The 19,004-nt window shown below is 43.4% G+C and overlaps 1 protein-coding gene across 1 annotated transcript; it reads left to right on the top strand.

Moving 5' to 3' along the window:
- The first annotated feature begins 14,979 nt into the window (after positions 1-14,979).
- Positions 14,980-15,838, top strand: LOC127335848 (uncharacterized). Its single transcript, XM_051362584.2, has 2 exons — positions 14,980-15,247; positions 15,340-15,838. Exons 1-2 carry the CDS (start codon positions 14,991-14,993, stop codon positions 15,611-15,613), a joined length of 531 nt encoding a protein of 176 aa, XP_051218544.1. The 5' UTR covers positions 14,980-14,990; the 3' UTR covers positions 15,614-15,838.
- Positions 15,839-19,004: the final 3,166 nt, after the last annotated feature.

The raw sequence follows: 19,004 nt of genomic DNA, 5'->3' as shown, positions 1-19,004 counted from the left end.
TAGTAAGGAAATATTCTCGGAATTGGACGAAATCAAAGCCCAGGGGCCTATTTTTCCACGAAGCTTCCAGAAGTCCGAAGGAGAGACGAAGAGGGGCGACGAGGGGGCCACACCCTAGGGCGGCGCGGCCCCCCCCTTGGCCGCGCCGGCCTGTGGTGTGGGGCCCCCGTGCCGCCTCTTGACCTGCCCTTCCGCCTATAAAAAGTCTCCGTGACGAAACCCCCAGTACGGAGAGCCACGATACGGAAAACCTTCCAGAGACGCCGCCGCCGCCGATCCCATCTCGGGGGATCCAGAGATCGCCTCCGGCACCCTGCCGGAGAGGGAATCATCTCCCGGAGGACTCTACGCCGCCATGGTCGCCTCCGGTGTGATGTGTGAGTAGTCTACCCCTGGACTATGGGTCCATAGCAGTAGCTAGATGGTTGTCTTCTCCCCATTGTGCTTCATTGTCGGATCTTGTGAGCTGCCTAACATGATCAAGATCATCTATCTGTAATTCTATATGTTGCGTTTGTTGGGATCCGATGAATAGAGAATACTTGTTATGTTGATTATCAAAGTTATGTCTATGTGTTGTTTATGATCTTGCATGCTCTCCGTTATTAGTAGATGCTCTGGCCAAGTTGATGCTAGTAACTCCAAGAGGGAGTATTTATGCTCGATAGTGGGTTCATGTCTCCGTGAATCTGGAGGAGTGACAAGAACCACTAAGGTTACGGATGTGCTGTTGCCACTAGGGATAAAACATTAGTGCTATGTTCAAGGATGTAGTCACTAGTTACATTACGCACCATACTTAATGCAATTGTCTGTTGTTAGCAACTTAATACTGGAGGGGGTTCGGATGATAACCTGAAGGTGGACTTTTTAGGCATAGATGCAGTTGGATGACGGTCTATGTACTTTGTCGTAATGCCCAATTAAATCTCACTATACTCATCATGATATGTATGTGCATGGTCATGCTCTCTTTATTTGTCAATTGCCCAACTGTAATTTGTTCACCCAACATGCTGTTCGTCTTATGGGAGAGACACCTCTAGTGAACTGTGGACCCCGGTCCAATTCTCTTTACTGAAATACAATCTACTGCAATACTTGTTCTACTGTTTTCTGCAAACAATCATCTTCCACACAATACGGTTAACTCTTTGTTACAGCAAGCCGGTGAGATTGAGAACCTCACTGTTTCGTTGGGGCAAAGTACTTTGGTTGTGTTGTGCAGGTTCCACGTTGGCGCCGGAATCCCTGGTGTTGCGCCGCACTACATCCCGCCGCCATCAACCTTCAACGTGCTTCTTGGCTCCTCCTGGTTCGATAAACCTTGGTTTCTTTCTGAGGGAAAACTTGCTGCTGTGCGCATCATACCTTCCTCTTGGGGTTGCCCAACGAACGTGTGAAATACACGCCATCAGACATCTCGTCAATCTTCCCATTAAGCACATCGTCCTGAGCGTGGAATTCACGTCGCATCTCATTACGAAGAGCCTCATACTCCCTCCATGTGATGATATCTGCAGCACTCTTGTTTTCCTGGTTAACAATTCTATGATCACTAGCAGACATCGTTAGTAGATTAGTGTACTAAATCAAAAGTATATGGTGGTACTCTCACAACTCACTCAAAATTGATAAGAAAAGGAGATCTTACCGTTCCAAAGTAAATTAGTGTTGCTTACCACTTGTAGTAACAACTAGTGCACGGATGTAGCGAAGCGAATATCAAGGGTATAAGAACAAATCACACGACAAAGCAGGGTATATGTGGGGCTGTAGGTAGGCTACCTATTTGCACCAATAACAAGCTCTAGCGCTGACCGTAGACAACCAATGATACTCACACAAGGCGATATAATAGGGCAATGCAACTATATGTGGGAAAGGTTGCAATGCACACGAGAGACGCTAGCAAAGCTCAACGAGACAGGCACAAGATTGCTCAACTACAGGTGCAGTAAAGTAAACTTAGGCCTTCACTGGATTCAACTAGCACTACACTTTTCTTTTTGGATTTTTATTTTTTTGTAGAACACACGCAGCTATGTAGCTCCTTTTGCTTCTTTTCAATTTTCTCTTTTTTTTTTGATTTTTTGTGACACAACTCCTTGATAACACGGCCAACAGAAATATGCAAAGCACTGATAACCTAACGAGCAGCCTGTCGAGCGGTAAAACTAGTCTCTTCTGGGAAACTTCCTATTCACTTGATATCGAAAAGCTGTGTCTATGGTTTGGAACAAGCACACTGTACGCTATGTGGACTCGGAGTAACAAAAACTGACACCACACGATAAAGTAACACAAGATGATAGATGTGGTGACCCGACATACCACTGCATGGTGTAGTATGCAAGTCTGATATAACACCAATGAAACACCGTTCCACTAGTATTATATCGCTCAGAGTGGTACAACAGAAACATATGCGGGTCCAAGGCATGTCTATAGAATTACAACATTGACTCTGTTACAAAAGATCAGCACATCCTCCTACTTTACAATTGAGGTAATTCTGCAAATAAACTCCAGAAGAACGACTCGTGGTCTAATCTTATTACGAACTCTATTTGTAGAGTATTTGACTAGCTATAGAGCTATGAATAGATTCTAGCTAAATAGGAGCTAGGATTAGGAAGCTAGTTCCCTTCTATGGCTAAACTATGTTTTCTCCTCGTTGGATGTGATATCTGACTCCACTGATAGGGTCCTGTCTCTTGAAGTAGTTGTTGACTCCTCGGCCTTTGAGTTGCACTGTAGATCCTCCTTCGATGCCTCCATACCTAAGCAGGGGATTTAAGAGTGGGATGAGTACGAGCGTACTCAACAAGTTCATTATAGGAAAGAGATGTTTAATGCACTAGCTACGGCATTAGACCAGAAAGTCTAATACCAATGCAGGTTTTCATAATCACTTCTTCAAAAGGTTGCTTTTATTCAGAAGAACTATGTCCGTCAGCCTTCACCGGTTTACTAGAACTTCATGGAGCTCCTTTCCGGCCGCGTTCGCAGTTCCATATCCCGGAACAGGGAGTGACAGGTCACGGTTCTTTACACTCTGCAGAGGTGTGTTGCTTTACCCATAAGAGATCTTAACCTTGGTGCCAACCGAGTCATGTTCTCGTCCACACTTCCTTTGGTGTGAGGCCCGGTATAAGGTCATAGCCAATCATATTCCTCCGCTACCTCGCACACCCACCCTTTGTTGCAAACCCCGACCCTGGGTCCTCGCCGGTCCCATTATTCCCGTAATTTCAGGGTGGACCCCGACCACGACGACAGTCTGGGATTGAACCAAACTCCTTCGCCGGTAGCTGCAACCCATCATAGACCAAATTACCGTGGGGAATTAGAAGGGGATCCCCACCCACCAATTGTTCCGCAAGCAGCAACCGCTACGGTAAGCAACAGCTATACCGTGGGGAATTAGAAGGGGCTCCCCACCCACCAATTGCTCCGCAAGATACAACCGTCTACGGTAAGCGCATCCGTTGATGTACAAGAGGTGGAAATACAATTGACTATTCCGTCCCACTCCAGATCTTATGGTTAACACGGGTATTACGGCACAAGAATCACTGGCGACATTTGTTGTTTAATCCTAGATGGATATAAACCCTTGCAATGGAACCTCCACCATATCCACACAATTCATGGTTCCATTGCCCACCACATAGTCAGATTCATAGTTATGAAAGTAGTAGTTTTGATTTTTATGCAATAGTGTTAACCATAATACTTTGCAAGTAATTTGATAGAAATACTCAAATGACATGAGCAAGTGATGAACTTGCCTTTCTTGACTGCAAGATTATGCAGGCAAGGTCTTCGATACGCAATAACTCCAAGTTCTGAAATAGCATCATCGTCCGGTAAGGACGATGTTTAAAAGATTGGCAAGGATGCAATAATGCATAAGTATGAGATGCAATCGCTCTAAGCGTGACCCAACCCCAATGATTTAGGATCAGTGAGTTGTAATGATTGGTTCAGGGTGTGTTGCACTTTTAGAGTGATTCACATACAAGGTTCTTATTCAGGTGTGATTACTTGGTATTATAAACAGGTACTGTAATAATTAGTAATAACAATAATAGCACATAACAATAACATTTGGTATAATCTTAACATGTAATGAATAGTGGTTGGTTTTAGCACTATATGGCATGGTTAATGATTAATTATCATATACTTCAAAAGAATAACTTTTGAAGAACATGTTCTTTAATAAAGAACAAGTATGATAATTAGGTTGAGGGGTTCTATGGTTGACTATGGTTTCATTTAGTTTCGGGAGTAGGTATTAGATGGATCACAACATAGTTGGATTCATCAACAGCTAGAACTTGTAGGGTTGAGTTAAGCCTAAGCATCTTGAGTAATCGATTACAAATAGTTGCTATCAAGGTTGGTATACCTTGCTGGGGATAGCTAGTTAGGGTTTATAGGTCCTGTTAAGTAGGGTTGAGGTTATTCTCTATTTTCTTCAAAAGAATAACTTTTGAAGAACATACTTCTTAAATACTAAGAAGTATAATAATTAGGTTGAGGTTGTTTAGGTTTGCTATTTAATTCCCTAAGTAAGGATTGGTTGGTTCCTAAATAGGATGTTTGATAATTATCTAACATTAGTAAGGTTTAGTGGATATGGGATATGATGTCAATATTAGCATGGTTGCTAATGGTGTTCATCACAATGATGTGATGCCAAATATGGATAATTAAGGTTGTTGCCTCTAAGGATAGGAACTATGGTTGGTTCTATTTGATCATCTAGGTTTGATTAAGATGAATACATGGGATACTAATCTAGTAATGATGGTTGCTACATTTTATGTGATCAAGGTAAACATTTAAAAGCTACTATGGTTCTATGAACGAAATCAAAATATCATGATCACATGTTCTAACCTGGGGTTTGGGTTAGAAGCAAACTGGGATTTATATGAATTAATGGAGCTAGGGTTTGGTGCATCATTGAATTAGGGTTTTAGTATCCCACATAAAATTATGGGTTTGTGTTCTTAATTCAATATGGTACTTAGGGTTTCTTAATTGTCAATTAGTTCTTGGATTAATAACTTCAATTGAAAAGTTGAAGTTATTAATAACTTTGAAATAAGAATAATATTGATTTTGGCATTTTATTATTTTTAAATAATTAATAATTAAGATAATTATTAATTAGGGTTTAAATTTCCACTAATAAAGATTTATTAAAATAACAAATAAAGAAAATAGCTTTAATGTTTTCTTTATTTTCTTACTGGTTTTTATTTATTTTAGAAGGTTTTCCTAATTATTGAATTTTAATTCAATTTAGAATTAAAGAAAAGGCTTATTTAATAAGTACTAATTAATTAAATTTTTATTAAAAATAAAAATTTCATTTTAAATTTTTATTGGGTAGATTTTTCTTTTATAGGAATTTTGATATCTCATTTGTATTTTTCTGAGCTTTATATGAATTTTATAAATATCTGCAAAGTTTCAGGAATTGTTGAATTATGAATTAAAACGGAAGGAACTGCTAAATACACACTGTTGTTTCTACCCGTGGTCACTGACCAGTGGGCCTTTGTCCACGTCAGCAGCCACGTCGATTTTGACTGGTCAAAATCGATGACTGGGCAGAGGAGCACCTCGCCGGCGGCCAGACTACCACGAAGCCGGCGATGTAGTGCATCCCCCGATGCGTGGCTATGCTCTATCGATTCAGCGCGACGAACGGAACCAAATGGTGGTGGCGCCGCCCCAAATAGGTCACCGGAGCATGCCCGGCGGTGAGGTACCGCGGCGGTGCACTCCGGCCACCAAGCTACTGCTAGCTATGTGCTTCAATAACTCAAAATAATGGGCTCCAGAGATGTGCAAGATCGACCTGAGGCTGTTGGTGGGCTCGGTGAAGCTCAGGGAGGCTTGGTTCGCCGGAATTTGCAGCTGCCGGCGCCGGGGAAGACAACCTGGCACCATCGATTGGAGGCTTGTTAGCTCGATTCCTCGCACACGGTGACCATGTCGAGGATGGTGATTCCAACGATGGTCATGGCGAGGCTCGGGGAGGTCCCTACCGGCGGCGATGGTCGGAGTCCGGCTCGGTGAGGGTTTCGGTTTGGGGAAAAATCAGAGAGAGGAGGAAGAACTTCGGGAGCTAGGGTTCGCCGCGATATTTATACGGAGCCTAAACGTGCCTTGTCACGCCGACGGTCGAGGAGATGGCGCCAGCGCGAGGGGAAGCGGAGCACGGCGTCTCGCTGGCCTCCCGTACACGAAGAGGATGAGGATGAGCCTCTCCTCCGATATTGGATCGAAGGGGTACGTGGGCTGCTCCTAGGTGGTGGCTTGGGCCGTGTTGTTAGGCTGCTGCTGGGCTGCTGCGTGGGCTGTCCGGTCAGGTGAGGCAGGTAAGCCTCCTCTTCTATTTTTTTCTCTTTTCTTTTCTGTTTTATAATTCTATTTTATATTTATTATTTGAGTTCATTTATGAATTCAATACTGTTTGTAAATAATTTGTAATGATGCTCATTTATTCAAGATTTAGTTTACTGACTATTGTTTCCTTGTTCTATTTTGAATTCATATTCTATATTGAATTACTTGCATATTTGTGAATGTAATTAAAATAACATTTGGACCTAATCTTATATTTTTTTACTTTAATTCTCTTTTTATTATGCAATCAATTCTATTTAGAATGATGAGAGTTGATACTTTCATCTCAAAGTATTTCAGAGTTTGTTACTATGTCTTGGTTTCCATTTGAGGAATTAGTCACTGACATTTCATGTGAACAACATTTTCTTAGGATTTTGTAGGTTTGATATTAATCCAAATTCAAGGTTAGTATTAGTTCTATATTTTAAATATAACTTAAAATCCTAGAGTATGCATTATTCTTCTCAAGGTTGGGCTTTATTTACAGAGATAAGTGGTTGATCACCACCCATGGATTTAATTATGAGTTTAAGCACTAGGTGTTTCTTAGGGTTATTTTGTGAAGCATAGAATTCAGCTAATGAGCAATTCTTAGGGTTATAATGATATTTACCTAATGGCAATTGGTTTGAATCTCAATTATGGCCTAGGTTCATATTATGATCACCATAGTGATGCATAAACTAGGGTTGAGATAAAATTCTAGTTTATAGAATTAGGATGACATCATATTGCATGTGCTAGGGTTTAATTTTCCCCAACCATGATAAGGTGGTGACTTGCTTCATATCTTATGTGCTTCCCAAATTACTAAGGTTTTGAGAATGGGTTTTATCTTCTACCAATTTAACTTCTATTATTATCTTCAATTTATCATTAAAGTAACTACATTGGTTATAGTTCTTTTTTTATAGTTAACTTTGGTCATATGGATATATGGTTTCTCACCATATAAAGCATAGAGTTTAACTCTAAGGTTTTCTTAGGTTGTTTAATTTCTGAAGTATGGATATGGTAGGGTTGTACTTATGATCACCAAGTGGTTCACAAGTAAAGGTTGGGATATAAGTCTAGGGTTGCTTACTAGTTACCTCCCTATGATTTTATGTGGTGAATGATACCTACTTATTCTATTGGGGTTTGATTATCCTCACATACCTCAAGAGCATGATCCTGGATTAGGCATGATCAACTTGTTCTTAATATCTCTACCTCAAGTTCTTAGGGTTTATGATCATCACTCAATTTATAATGATCAAGGTTTGGCTTCCTAAGGATCTCTCATTAAATGGGGTTCTCACTTCCATGATCAAGTATTGTCTTGATCAGCTAAGGTATGGTACTTATACTTTACTTTCTTGGATGGGACTACTATGGTTGCCTCTAAAGTTTATATCCCAGGAGAATGCCTGAGATATTATGTTGGGGTTCTACTCAACAATGATGATATGATCATCTGGTCATAAGAATAGTTCTCTCTCTCAAATCCAGGTGTTGCCTCATCTATTTTTAGTGTAACTCCATCACTTGAGTTCTCTCATATAGGAATGGTTTATTCTAGGGTTTATGGTGTACTCCTACTATTTATTTAGGTTGCTGAGCTAAAGATTCAATTGTCTGACTTAGTTGGATTAGTCCAACCCTTATTTCACTAATTCATGGATATAGTCTTATTCCACTTGGTATTTGGTTATCTCACCACTCCAAGATGAAATGGTTTACATCCCAATACTTTAGTTCAAAGATTGTCCTCTATTCATTAATAGGTAAAGCTAGAATTGATATGAATGGGCTCTCTTACTTGGGAAGGACTTGAATAATATCCTAGGGTTTCTTCTTTAAGATGATGATGTGAATACTTGGATGCATATCCAAGGTTTAGCTCAAGGTTTGTTGCTTCTCTAATAATTATTGTAGAACTCTCATCTCTCTTGGTTTGATGTATACTAATATGGAATAAAAAAGGATATATATATTTCTAGTGTTGATCTCCTTGTCTTGTTTCCAAGATTGAAATAGAATGAATACCATGAGGTTTCATGGTAGGATCATGGATAGTTTTAAGACATGGAAAAGGTAAGTGAAGAATGGTTTCTCCATTTTATTGTTACTTGATTTGCAATTGAATAAATGTTCTTAGGTTATGGCAATGGTTACCATATTATGATCTGTTGTTTGATCAAGTAGTTGATCATTGAGTAAAGTGTCGTTGTGTTGATTATTAGTTCCATTTGATCTAACCCCTTAGATCAAATCATCTCTACCAAGAACAAGGTTTTGAAAAAGTCACATTGAGGTTTATAGCACTTGACTTGATGAGCTACTTCAATTCCACCAAGGTCAAGTGAAACTTCACTTATTGTGACTGTTTTACTTTAAAGCGCGAAAATTCCCCAGATTTTCTATGCATGAATGCAATACACACATCTGTTTCCTCTATTTTTGTAACCCCATTACCTGGGATATTACAATAGAGTAAACCCAAACCCTAAAAGACTAGATGGAAAGAAAAGATACGCAAAAACAACTACGAAAAGCAACTAAAACTTGAAATTAGTGCAATCTAAGGCTATGGCAAACCCTAACCCTAATTTTTTATGGCTTTTTCTGGATAGGAAAAACACTCACAACTTAACTATGGGGTGGATTGTGGATGGCTTACCGAGGAAAACTGGAAATCTGATACCAAGATGATAAGGGGTGGCCCGATCTTCTCAGTAAGCAACGGTGGTGATGATGATCACGGGGTAATGGCAGCGGAGATACACGACGATGAAGTGGAAGATAACTTGTATGACGCAACGAGATCTCTCGATTGGTCCCTGTCGCCAATGCAACAGCTCTCAACCCTGCAAGATATTCGCAACTCCACACACTTGCGCACGTAGCCGCCGACCACGAAGCGGTAAGTTGCAACCGTCTAATTCCCAATGGAACAGCAGATCACACAAGACTTTTTCAGGATCTACATAATATTCAAGCAATATGGTGTAGGGATTCAATAGTTTTTCTAGAGCAAACAACTAAGAACTAGGTTTTATCTTAAACGTTGTCTAAAACAGCTAGGGGGGCGTCCTGGGCACTTATATAGGCGTCCGGGACGAGTTCTGGTCGAAAAGATACAAAAATAACCGACCCAGAATAGATCTGGTCGAGACAGACTCGGACGAATCCGGTCTGGAATCCGGTCAACCGGGCCAGGGACCGGGTCGGTCGGTCTGGCGTCCGGTCAACCGGGCGGCAACCGGAAAGTTGCGAGGTTTTCCGGTTTTGATCCGGTACGAGCATCGCATCCGGTTGGCGCCCGGTCAACCGGGCCAGGGACCGGGCTGGCCGGTCTGGCGGCCGGTCTAACCGGGTGCTGGACTGGCCTGGACGTCTTCTTCTCCTCTCGCGCATTCCTCCCGCTCCTCCCTCGCGCGTCCATGAGATATCTTCATGTCCAGCTCCGTGTCCAGCTTCACGTCCATCTTGACGTCCGTCTTCATGTCCAGCTGCTCCTCTCCTCCTCGTGCGATGCTCGTCTTCTCTAGATACCTGATGATACATAAGTAATAGGACTTAGACAGTATAAAGTTCTCATCAATCAAAGTACCGTTTAGAAACAAGTTCACATGTTGTTTAAGTAGTTTCGCACGAGCCCTTGTAATTGGTCCAATCCGAACTTCATTGGACTTGAGCTTCACAGCAGGTTCATCTTCATTTATCAATGACGGAGGTAATGGTGTAGTAGGGATGTCCTCATCATCTGCTCATCATCGTTGTCACTTACGCCGATGTCGTGGTAGTGCCTGCGGCATGATGTGTCTCGAACACCTTCACCGCGAGTTCGCCTTCGCCTTTGTAAAAGAAGTTCAGGAAGCAACCGACCTCTAGGTTGTGGGCGCGGGCGAACTTCTCCTAGCCAGTGTGGAGGTACATATGACCTTGCATGTCGAATAGGACCTCCATGGGCCACTAACAAAAACCGCAGCTGGCTTCCTGCAGGTGCACCCCGACTGGATCCCGACCGTCGAGAAATCGCGCGAACTTCTCCGGGAGCCTCCTTTTGCCAAAAGGGCCCTCATTGGTAAGGACGACGAACTCGAAGAAATCCATGTCATGGAAGCACTATGTCTCCTCCTTCGAAGGTGATGGTGACCGATCCACCACGGCGGCCTATGCCGCATCATCGACCACAGTCCTAGAACCCGCCATGGAGCGCGTTGGGAGAAGGTGGAAGGGGTTGCTAGGGTTGTGGAGGGGGCTGCCCTAGGTTGTGGATGTGTGGCGCTAGGGTTGTGTGAGGTGGTGAGGCGCGGACTTCTAATTTATACGCCGGAGGCAGCTGAGGAGGGGGTGGCGCATTAAAGCAGGCTCAATGGCATGTCTCCCTGCGCGGCCACGAGAACAAACATCCTCCATTCTTTCAGTACCTTCAGCAATATAGATGGCGAGATGTCTCCTTGCGCTCCTAGGGGTATTGCAACGTCGTTGCGAAACCTATGCGGGCATTTATTTTTATGCGGCTTGGCCAGAGGTAGGCGACAACACATCGTGTGGCAAGTCGATGAAACTGACGGACCACACTCGACATGTCGTCCCCGCGCTGCGTTCAACGTCCCTGCAAGGACCATGTTTTAGCAGGGATGGCAGGGGCGCCGGATAGTGTATTGGGCTACGCCAAACTGAAAGTGTCTTTAGGCGCGCAACTACGGACGGTTAAATGTCCGACGCATCCTAAATCGTTTTGGGAATGGTTTGGGAGACACGACTGGAGATGCTCTCACTCCATTTTATATGAAGTTGAAGTTGTGCAAATCGGCGCAAAAAAAAGCAGCACAAAAGCAATCTTAATTAGGAGTTCGGCATCATTCCACATGACAATGACCTCATTTGAACGACATTGGGTGGCTTGGAGACGAATGCTTTCGTGCTGCTTTTTGTTGGAGTCGAACCCATGAGCTAGATTCTATAATAGTTATGCCCTATAGGCATTAGTTTCGACAAATGGTCAAGTTTGTGAAAAAAAGAAGTGTTCCCTCCGTCCTATAAAGGATATCTTAGATTTATCCAAATCTAATCGATTAGTACATCTAAATTTAAACAAATCTAAAACATCATATATGGGACAGAGGGAATACATGTTTTTCTATCCAATTCGGGGCTATCCACTCCACCCGGTTGTGTTAGGGAATCTTCGGTGGCTCGACCCATTTCGATCACCAAAAGTATCTGTTTTGGTCTGGGTTGTGGATACAAAACACGTTGTGTCGTCCTCATTGTCGGTTGGGTCGGGATTGGTGCAGGAGGGGCCGATGGTGCAGCCCGGCGATGCGATGTCCATGGAGGCGTGGCAGGGCGCCCCTATGCGAGCACCAGACTCCAGCGGCTGCATGGCAAGGACTTGCCACTCGTTGGCCTCTTGAAGCTCTGAGGCCATGATGGCTAGTCGGAGAGCCTTCTCCTTGTCTAGATCTTGCGGCATGATGGTGAGTTTGTCCTCCTTCACCACTGGCAGTTGCTCGTGTTCCCACGCGAGGAGGCCGAGGTAGTCGAGCCAGTTGTCCCAAAAATCCTCGCTTGGGATGTCCTCGTCGAAGAAAAGGTCCATCTCGGCGGGCTTGGCCGGCGCCTGTTGCTGCCACGTCCACCCAATTCCAGCCCAAATTTAAGCTTAGAATGGGTCGACGCGACCTCCTTGATCCATTTGTGTCGAGCTGGTGAAGATGACCTTGCCCTTGGACAAATGGGATTTACGGGTACAGAGTATGACTGTACAAAAATACCGGTGCATGCAGTGAGTACCGTATCTTAGCACCGCGCGTACTAGCTTGTCGATCGAGTAGTGCATGTGCCACGCACATCGCAGCACGTACATGTTTGTCCTATGTACGTACGTACTTAACTCGACAGGCTTGTTCTCATGTCGCCGTGCCCGGGCCGACCACGCACACGGCACACATAAATGCACCGTGCACGCCGTCATCACGTGTGGCCCGTGCTATGCGCTATGCTATACGCCTACGCGATCTTAAATCCACGCGCAAGCGACATGGAGTGTGTTAAGTAACCACGGGACGTGATGCACCTGATTACACGTACGTAGCGCAAGTCGATTCGCATTATTCCAGAATAAATCATATCAATCTAGAGTCTATGTAATTTGTAAGGTGACACTAGGAATAAACGGTCGTTACAAAAAATGTACTCCCCCTCTAATACAAATTGATTAACTAACTCAACTTTAGATGTATGTAGAGATAAAAACATGTCTAGCTATATATCCACATCTATACAAAGTAGATTCAATTAATTTGGATCGAAAGTAGTACATCTAAATTTTATGAGAGGCCTTTAAGCGATGTGTAGGGTGGGCAAAAACGGTTTGACGGTTTAGTTGGTTTAGGCTTAACATATATTTTGTGCTAAACTGAAAGTGGAGATTAGGTTTGTTAAAGAAAATAAACTACTTGCACTAACTCGTTTGAAACGGTTTCCACCATCCATGTCTGTTTTGCACACCTCAAGTGATGTGGTTGATCTACGTTGGCAACAAAACACTGCAACAATGTGAACTCACAGAGTTTTTCCTTGGAAAATATGTATATTGATGTGTTTATCAAAATAAAATCTCTCTAAGCTAAATGCATGATACCAAATCTTATCGGGATACTCTTTTAGATAAGACTTTTCTAAGAATGGAAATGCACAAGTGTACAAGCTTTTCCATCGGGAATAAGGTGGAAGTACACATATTTCAACAGCATGATGCCAAATGGAAGTTGAAATATTCATCATCGGCCCACCTCGGCTAGGACGTATTCAGTGTCATCTTTCTTCTCATTGAGGGTGAGCCAGAGGTTATCCCTTTTTATGCAAGCTTCAAGCTTCTTGAAGCAATCATGAAGGCGAAATGTTTGCCCTTCTCCTCATGATTGTAGAAGGCGAGGGCGGCGCGTCTCCTCATCCCACTCCTTCTCCGGCTCGTGCGCTAGATTCTCCTTCAACGTAACCTTGCGCGGCTTCGCGGGCCCCTTCATAGTTGCCTTCTTTTTCGTAGGCATGCTGGAAACGGCGATGGCATAACATGCGCTCGCTGGAGAGGAGGTCGGGAGCTCGATTGGCGGGCCATGATCTGGATAGGAGGGCGGGAGAAATGAAACGGCATGCGGGAGGGAAGAGAATTGGGGAATATAAGTAGGGTTTTTGGGGCTAGTGACTGCCAGGCGGGGTGAGGGACGAAATCCTACGTGGCGAGAGGTGACGGCGCCCCTGTTCGGTGCCCGACGCATAGGGGCCGACACGGGGTTACTGGCGATTATATTAAGCTCCAATACTGGCCAGCTACTTTTTGGGCGCGCCGGTGTAGCCTAAAAAACACTCCCAGCCCCAGGATTGCTATTGGGGTCGCTATGGGGAGCGCCAGTGGAGATGTTCTTTAGACTGCAAAGTAAGATTCCGCATGATGTAATATGGTTATAAGATTTTCTATAACTTGAGTATATGTTTAGTAGGATTCAACCTCAAAGCTAATAGAGTAAATACAAGAAAATTCAACGGCACAAATATGTGGTTCACCATGCTAGCAAGAATTAAGACACGCCAAATGAGACATGTTGCTTAAGAAAACAAAACAAACGAGCTAGACACGCACCGATACCACCATATACAGCTGGAACGGCAATGATACGAGTCTAAGAGTACCCATATGGTCCCATGAAAGCATGTCTCAAACTATTTTTCGTTAGGTCGACGTCTACAACTAATCAGCAAATGTGTTTAGGGCGATCAATAATTAATTAAGTAGTTGAATTTGGCAAACATGAGCTAGCAATATTAGACTAGATTAGTTTCTGTCTAAATCCAGGTGGGACTTTCGTGGAAGCGTCTCCATGGAACCGACTTATCTGGGAAGATAAGCCACCTAAAACGCGTACATGCACGATTCAGCTATACAACACAAACTAGCTAGGGCAATCAGAGTACGTAATAGTCCACTGATGGTATGTTTCACATACCGATCCGTCAGTCGGCAGTTTCTTTTCGATCCAATGACGTCGACCCGGAGCCATTGATGTGTAACATCAGCTCGCCCATCATCCTCTACATCCGTTTCTTTTCAACCGGTGGTGGGTAATCTTCCTTCCGTTCAATAACTTTCATCGTGATTTTAGTTCTAACTCATCACTATATAATTATGAAACTGTGGAATTGTTGTGCTCACCTTCGTGCATAAAAGAGATATCGCAAAATTATGTAAAATTGGATGCATCTATACCTTAAATAGTGTTATATAAATTCAAATTTTAAAGAAATGTAAAACATATTTTATGGACGGAGGCAGTATTTTGTTTTCACATTTTGTTCTACCGATAAGCTGGATCCTCAAGCATTACTACCCTAGTGCTACTGGCATGCATGCACCGACTCAAGTAGATCTATCTAGCCAAAGTTACCCTGCAAGGTTTTATATATATATCCTTAGTTTCTTTGAGATGGACGCGTACTGTCTGGTGTCTGGATTAAGGTTGTCGTGTGCGCCCCTCTTCCCTCTCCACTTTTTCTTTCTTTACATGCTCTCTCTCCTATTTAATAGGCCTCGGCCCCTCCCTCCTCGCCGCTACATTTCCATCGGTCTCTTCTCTCCCCTCTCCTGCCCATCTTCTGTCCCTGATATTCCTGATCTGCCTCAGCCCTCAAGTCAGTCCCCGGTCTTGCTCTACATCGCCATGGCCGGCGGCACCGCCACCGTCTGCTCCATGTGCGGCGACGTCGGGTTCCCCGACAAGCTCTTCCAGTGCGCGCGCTGCCGCTACCGCTTCCAGCACTCGTACGTATTCCTTCCTTCTCTCCCGCACCGCACAACATCCTCGCTCCCCTTCACTACTTGTTGTACTCACACATGTGTTTGCATGCATGCAGCTATTGCACGAACTACTACGGCGACGGGGCGCCGGCGTCGGCGGGGGCCGACATGTGCGACTGGTGCCTCGGCGACGTCGCCGGGAATAAGGCGAGGAGGTGCGGCTCCGCATCTGGGAAGCAGCAGGCCTCTGGAAGCCAGGACTCAATCACGACGAGCTCCTCCGGCAGGGCCGACAAGGCGGCCAGCGGCGGCGACCAGGAGAGCGGCCGGCGGGTGTCGACCAAGGTGGGCGGCCGCAGGTACAAGCTGCTCAAGGATGTCCTGTGTTAGTACTTAGTTGTAGGTCTTGCGATTGCGAACCTGAGCAGCAAAATAACACTAGCAAGCTAGTCATGAGGATTGAGCAGTTAGCTTATATTATAGCCAAGGCAGGTAGTTAGTTTGATCGTTGTGCATAGTATATGCGTATTGTATACGTCTAGTGTTTGTTTGTGTGTGTGTTAGGAGGAAGTTGCTGCTTATATATGGAACCTCGATCTGGCTTGGTTTCCCTTATCTTATGATGTTTGTGTGGCTGGAATTTATCTAGTGCTCCATACGTAGGTACTCTCTTGGTCTCTTCTGCTTGTGACCTTTTGTTAGTTCATACAGCATGATTGCATGAATTCTTACTATATATACATGCAACTTCGCCTGCCGCATAAAACTAGATAGTTAAACCTTACGTGCTCTTGTCCTAGCATTTGTTTTCAATTTTAGTTCCTAGTTGTTTTTGCTACTGCATGCATGTTGGCATGAACCAGGTAGGACGTAGTGGTACTTAACAAGGTAATTAACGGGTATTTCTTCTCTAGCTATAGCATGCATGTACGCACTAGCTGTTGTTTCCGGCCGTACATGCATGCACCAGTGATTTCCAGAACCCAAGGCTTAGCTTAGCACGCTGCATGCTTCCAAGGCGATCGAGCCAGCAGCGTCGATGCGTATGTAGCAGTCAACGAGTCGTACTGCGTAGCAACAAAGACCGATCGAAGTGGCCGACAAAGCCATGCATGCTCCCTCCCCTCCACTTGCTGCAGCTAGGTTAGCCCCCGCCTCTGCAAGCAGCATATGCCTGGCTCTGCCTCGGTTAGTCGGTTAACACCATGCAAAAATTCCATTATATTTTAGGTGTGGATAATTCTCACTTTACTAAAAATTAGGTCAATTCTCAGTCACTTAATAACATCGCTATAATTTAGTACTACTTAATACTATCTTTTAATGCAAGGTTTTTCTGCACCCAGGCTCATATGCTCCGGCTCCAATAAAAATTTCAGAAAAATAGCAAATAAAATAAAATAAAAAATTGAAAAATTTGTACAGTGAAAATGAACATGTGTTACAATAGCATGCCAAAAATCTCCGAGAAAAGATACATGTATTAGACTGTTCAAATAAAAAGAAAAATCTGATTGTTAAACAACAAATTCAAAATGCTCCAAAATGCATCAAATTTTGTTATTTTTTTGCATAGACCACCAAACATATCATTTTTCTCACCATAATTTTAAAAAACGGAAAATTATGACTTTGTTTGCTATTTTTTTGCAAAAAATATATTCAGGCAGGAGCATATGAGCTCGGGTTCAGATGTGCATTTTTGGTGAATATTGTTTTACTATGTGAACTATTTTTTCTCGGTCGCAGCTGTAACTTAAATGTCTTATTTGCAACTTACTTGCAATTGAAAGAATCTTATTTGCGACCCCACATGCAACTAAAATCTCTCAGTTGAATCACACTTGCAACTAAAAAATTCTATTTGTAAACCTAGTTGTAACTGGAAAATTTCGGTAACTGGAAAATCTCAATTACAACTCATTGGATGCTCGAAATTTGAAGCAAAACCAACGGTTATGGTGTAGACTAAGCTCTATCTTAATATTAGTTGATTGACAATAAACAAAACCGTTTAATTTATTTGCCACGCCAGCTCTCCCCATAAAAAAGAGTATAAACCCCATTTGATCAACTGTTCAACGTTTATGTGTAAATTAGGCAATTAGCTCGTGATTCCCTGTCGACGTCGATCGATTTGATTCAGATCTGCTCACACGGTACTACTATACATGGCCCATATTCTTGGAAAAAGTTCATTATTGCTTAGTTAAGCCATGAACTGTTAAGTCTAGGATTAATGTAATGGCCACACAGCTGTGTGCTGGCCGGATCGCCAACCCACAGTGCCAGTACTGCTGAGACCCTACCCTGCATATGTGAACCCGGTCCTTTTTAGGTGTCATGTAGCTAGAAAGACCAGACAGGCGTTGTGGCCACGTAGCTAGCCCTCTTTCCGTTCGTCTTCTCTTGTGGGCCTTGTTCCTATTCCAAGCTTGCACGTACCAAGCAGTCTACTCCTAAGCAAAGTTATGGAGTAGCTTTCTTTCAACAGCTATGGCCTGTATAGCACACATACAGTTGATAAGCATACACACTAGCTAGATATTTCTTGCTGAAGCCTTCACATACATGATACATAGCCCATGATCGATCAATCTGAATTCTGAAGTGATAAGGCGCGGAACAGTGAAAGGGTTTTGCATTCAAGAGAATTGAATCGGCTGCTGCATGTATCTAGTTTCTCCTTGCTACTAGCTACTCCTGCTGCTGGTACTCTCGTGTGGTGTGTCAATGCGTGCATGGGGGTGATGTGTGTCCCTGATAACATAAGTGGCACGCTCACATGCATGCATGCATGTTCATTTAAGGTCTAGCCATTTGGGAGATCTCCTTGCAGCGTTTCTGGTAAGTGGTTGATGTTTTGCTGTTTTCCCTGACTGCCTGCACCTGCCATGCACGTAGCCTGTATATAGCTAGGTGCATTGCCTGCACTCAGCTGAATCGTGACATGTGAGTATTGATTGAGTAGTGCGAGCTGTTGATTTTTCGGCCGAGAATGGCAAGCTCAGTAGCTGCACCGTTTACCTATGTAATTTCTTAGTTAAATCTGTAACTTATTCTGAAGATTTAGGAGACAGTTAACCTAGTTGATTGATTCGGGAACACTGTTAATATCAAGCTGCGCAGTGTACTCCGCAAAAGAGCATGACATTGATATTCCGCTAGATCTTCAGCCACTTCCATCCTTAGACCAAGGTCTATACATGTATATATCGTTTTATTAGAGCAGAGAAAGTATTGAGTATGTTGTCTATATATTGCTAGCTTGTTGATAAGCATGACTGCAACAGGTCGTGATGCTTAACCTTCCTATGGATAAGCTTCGTTTTCTTTACAACAAACTAGCTTTGGGTTTTGAGATGCTCAGCACTTTCTAGAAAGCTAGCGTCGCACAGCTATTACATCAGTGTACGACTCTTGCTCCACCTATTCTGCATACGTTCTGGTAGAAGAGGTTTCTGTCCTATTGCCTGGACTGCCTTGTACGCGTGCCTCCAGTTGGATCTAGTACCGTGAACGGATCGATGCAGCTAGGTTGTTCCTATGTTTTCATGGCTTGTCTCCAGTATGTTCAGAACTTAAGATAAACCCTGGGTGCGAAAAGAGGAGAATATGGCACGTCCATATTTTCTGCGGTTGCCCAGAAGGCCAAAATCACAGTTTGACCTGTGATCATCATCAGATTATTACAAGACTGCGACAACATTCTGTACAGCAAACCATCTTAATTTCAGATTAATATCATGTACAGTCCTCTGAAGTACTGGTTAGCATCCAT

Source organism: Lolium perenne, chromosome 2 (genome assembly GCF_019359855.2).
Source record: "Lolium perenne isolate Kyuss_39 chromosome 2, Kyuss_2.0, whole genome shotgun sequence".
Classification (NCBI taxonomy): Eukaryota; Viridiplantae; Streptophyta; class Magnoliopsida; order Poales; family Poaceae; genus Lolium; species Lolium perenne.
This window is presented reverse-complemented; position numbering and strand designations above follow the sequence as displayed.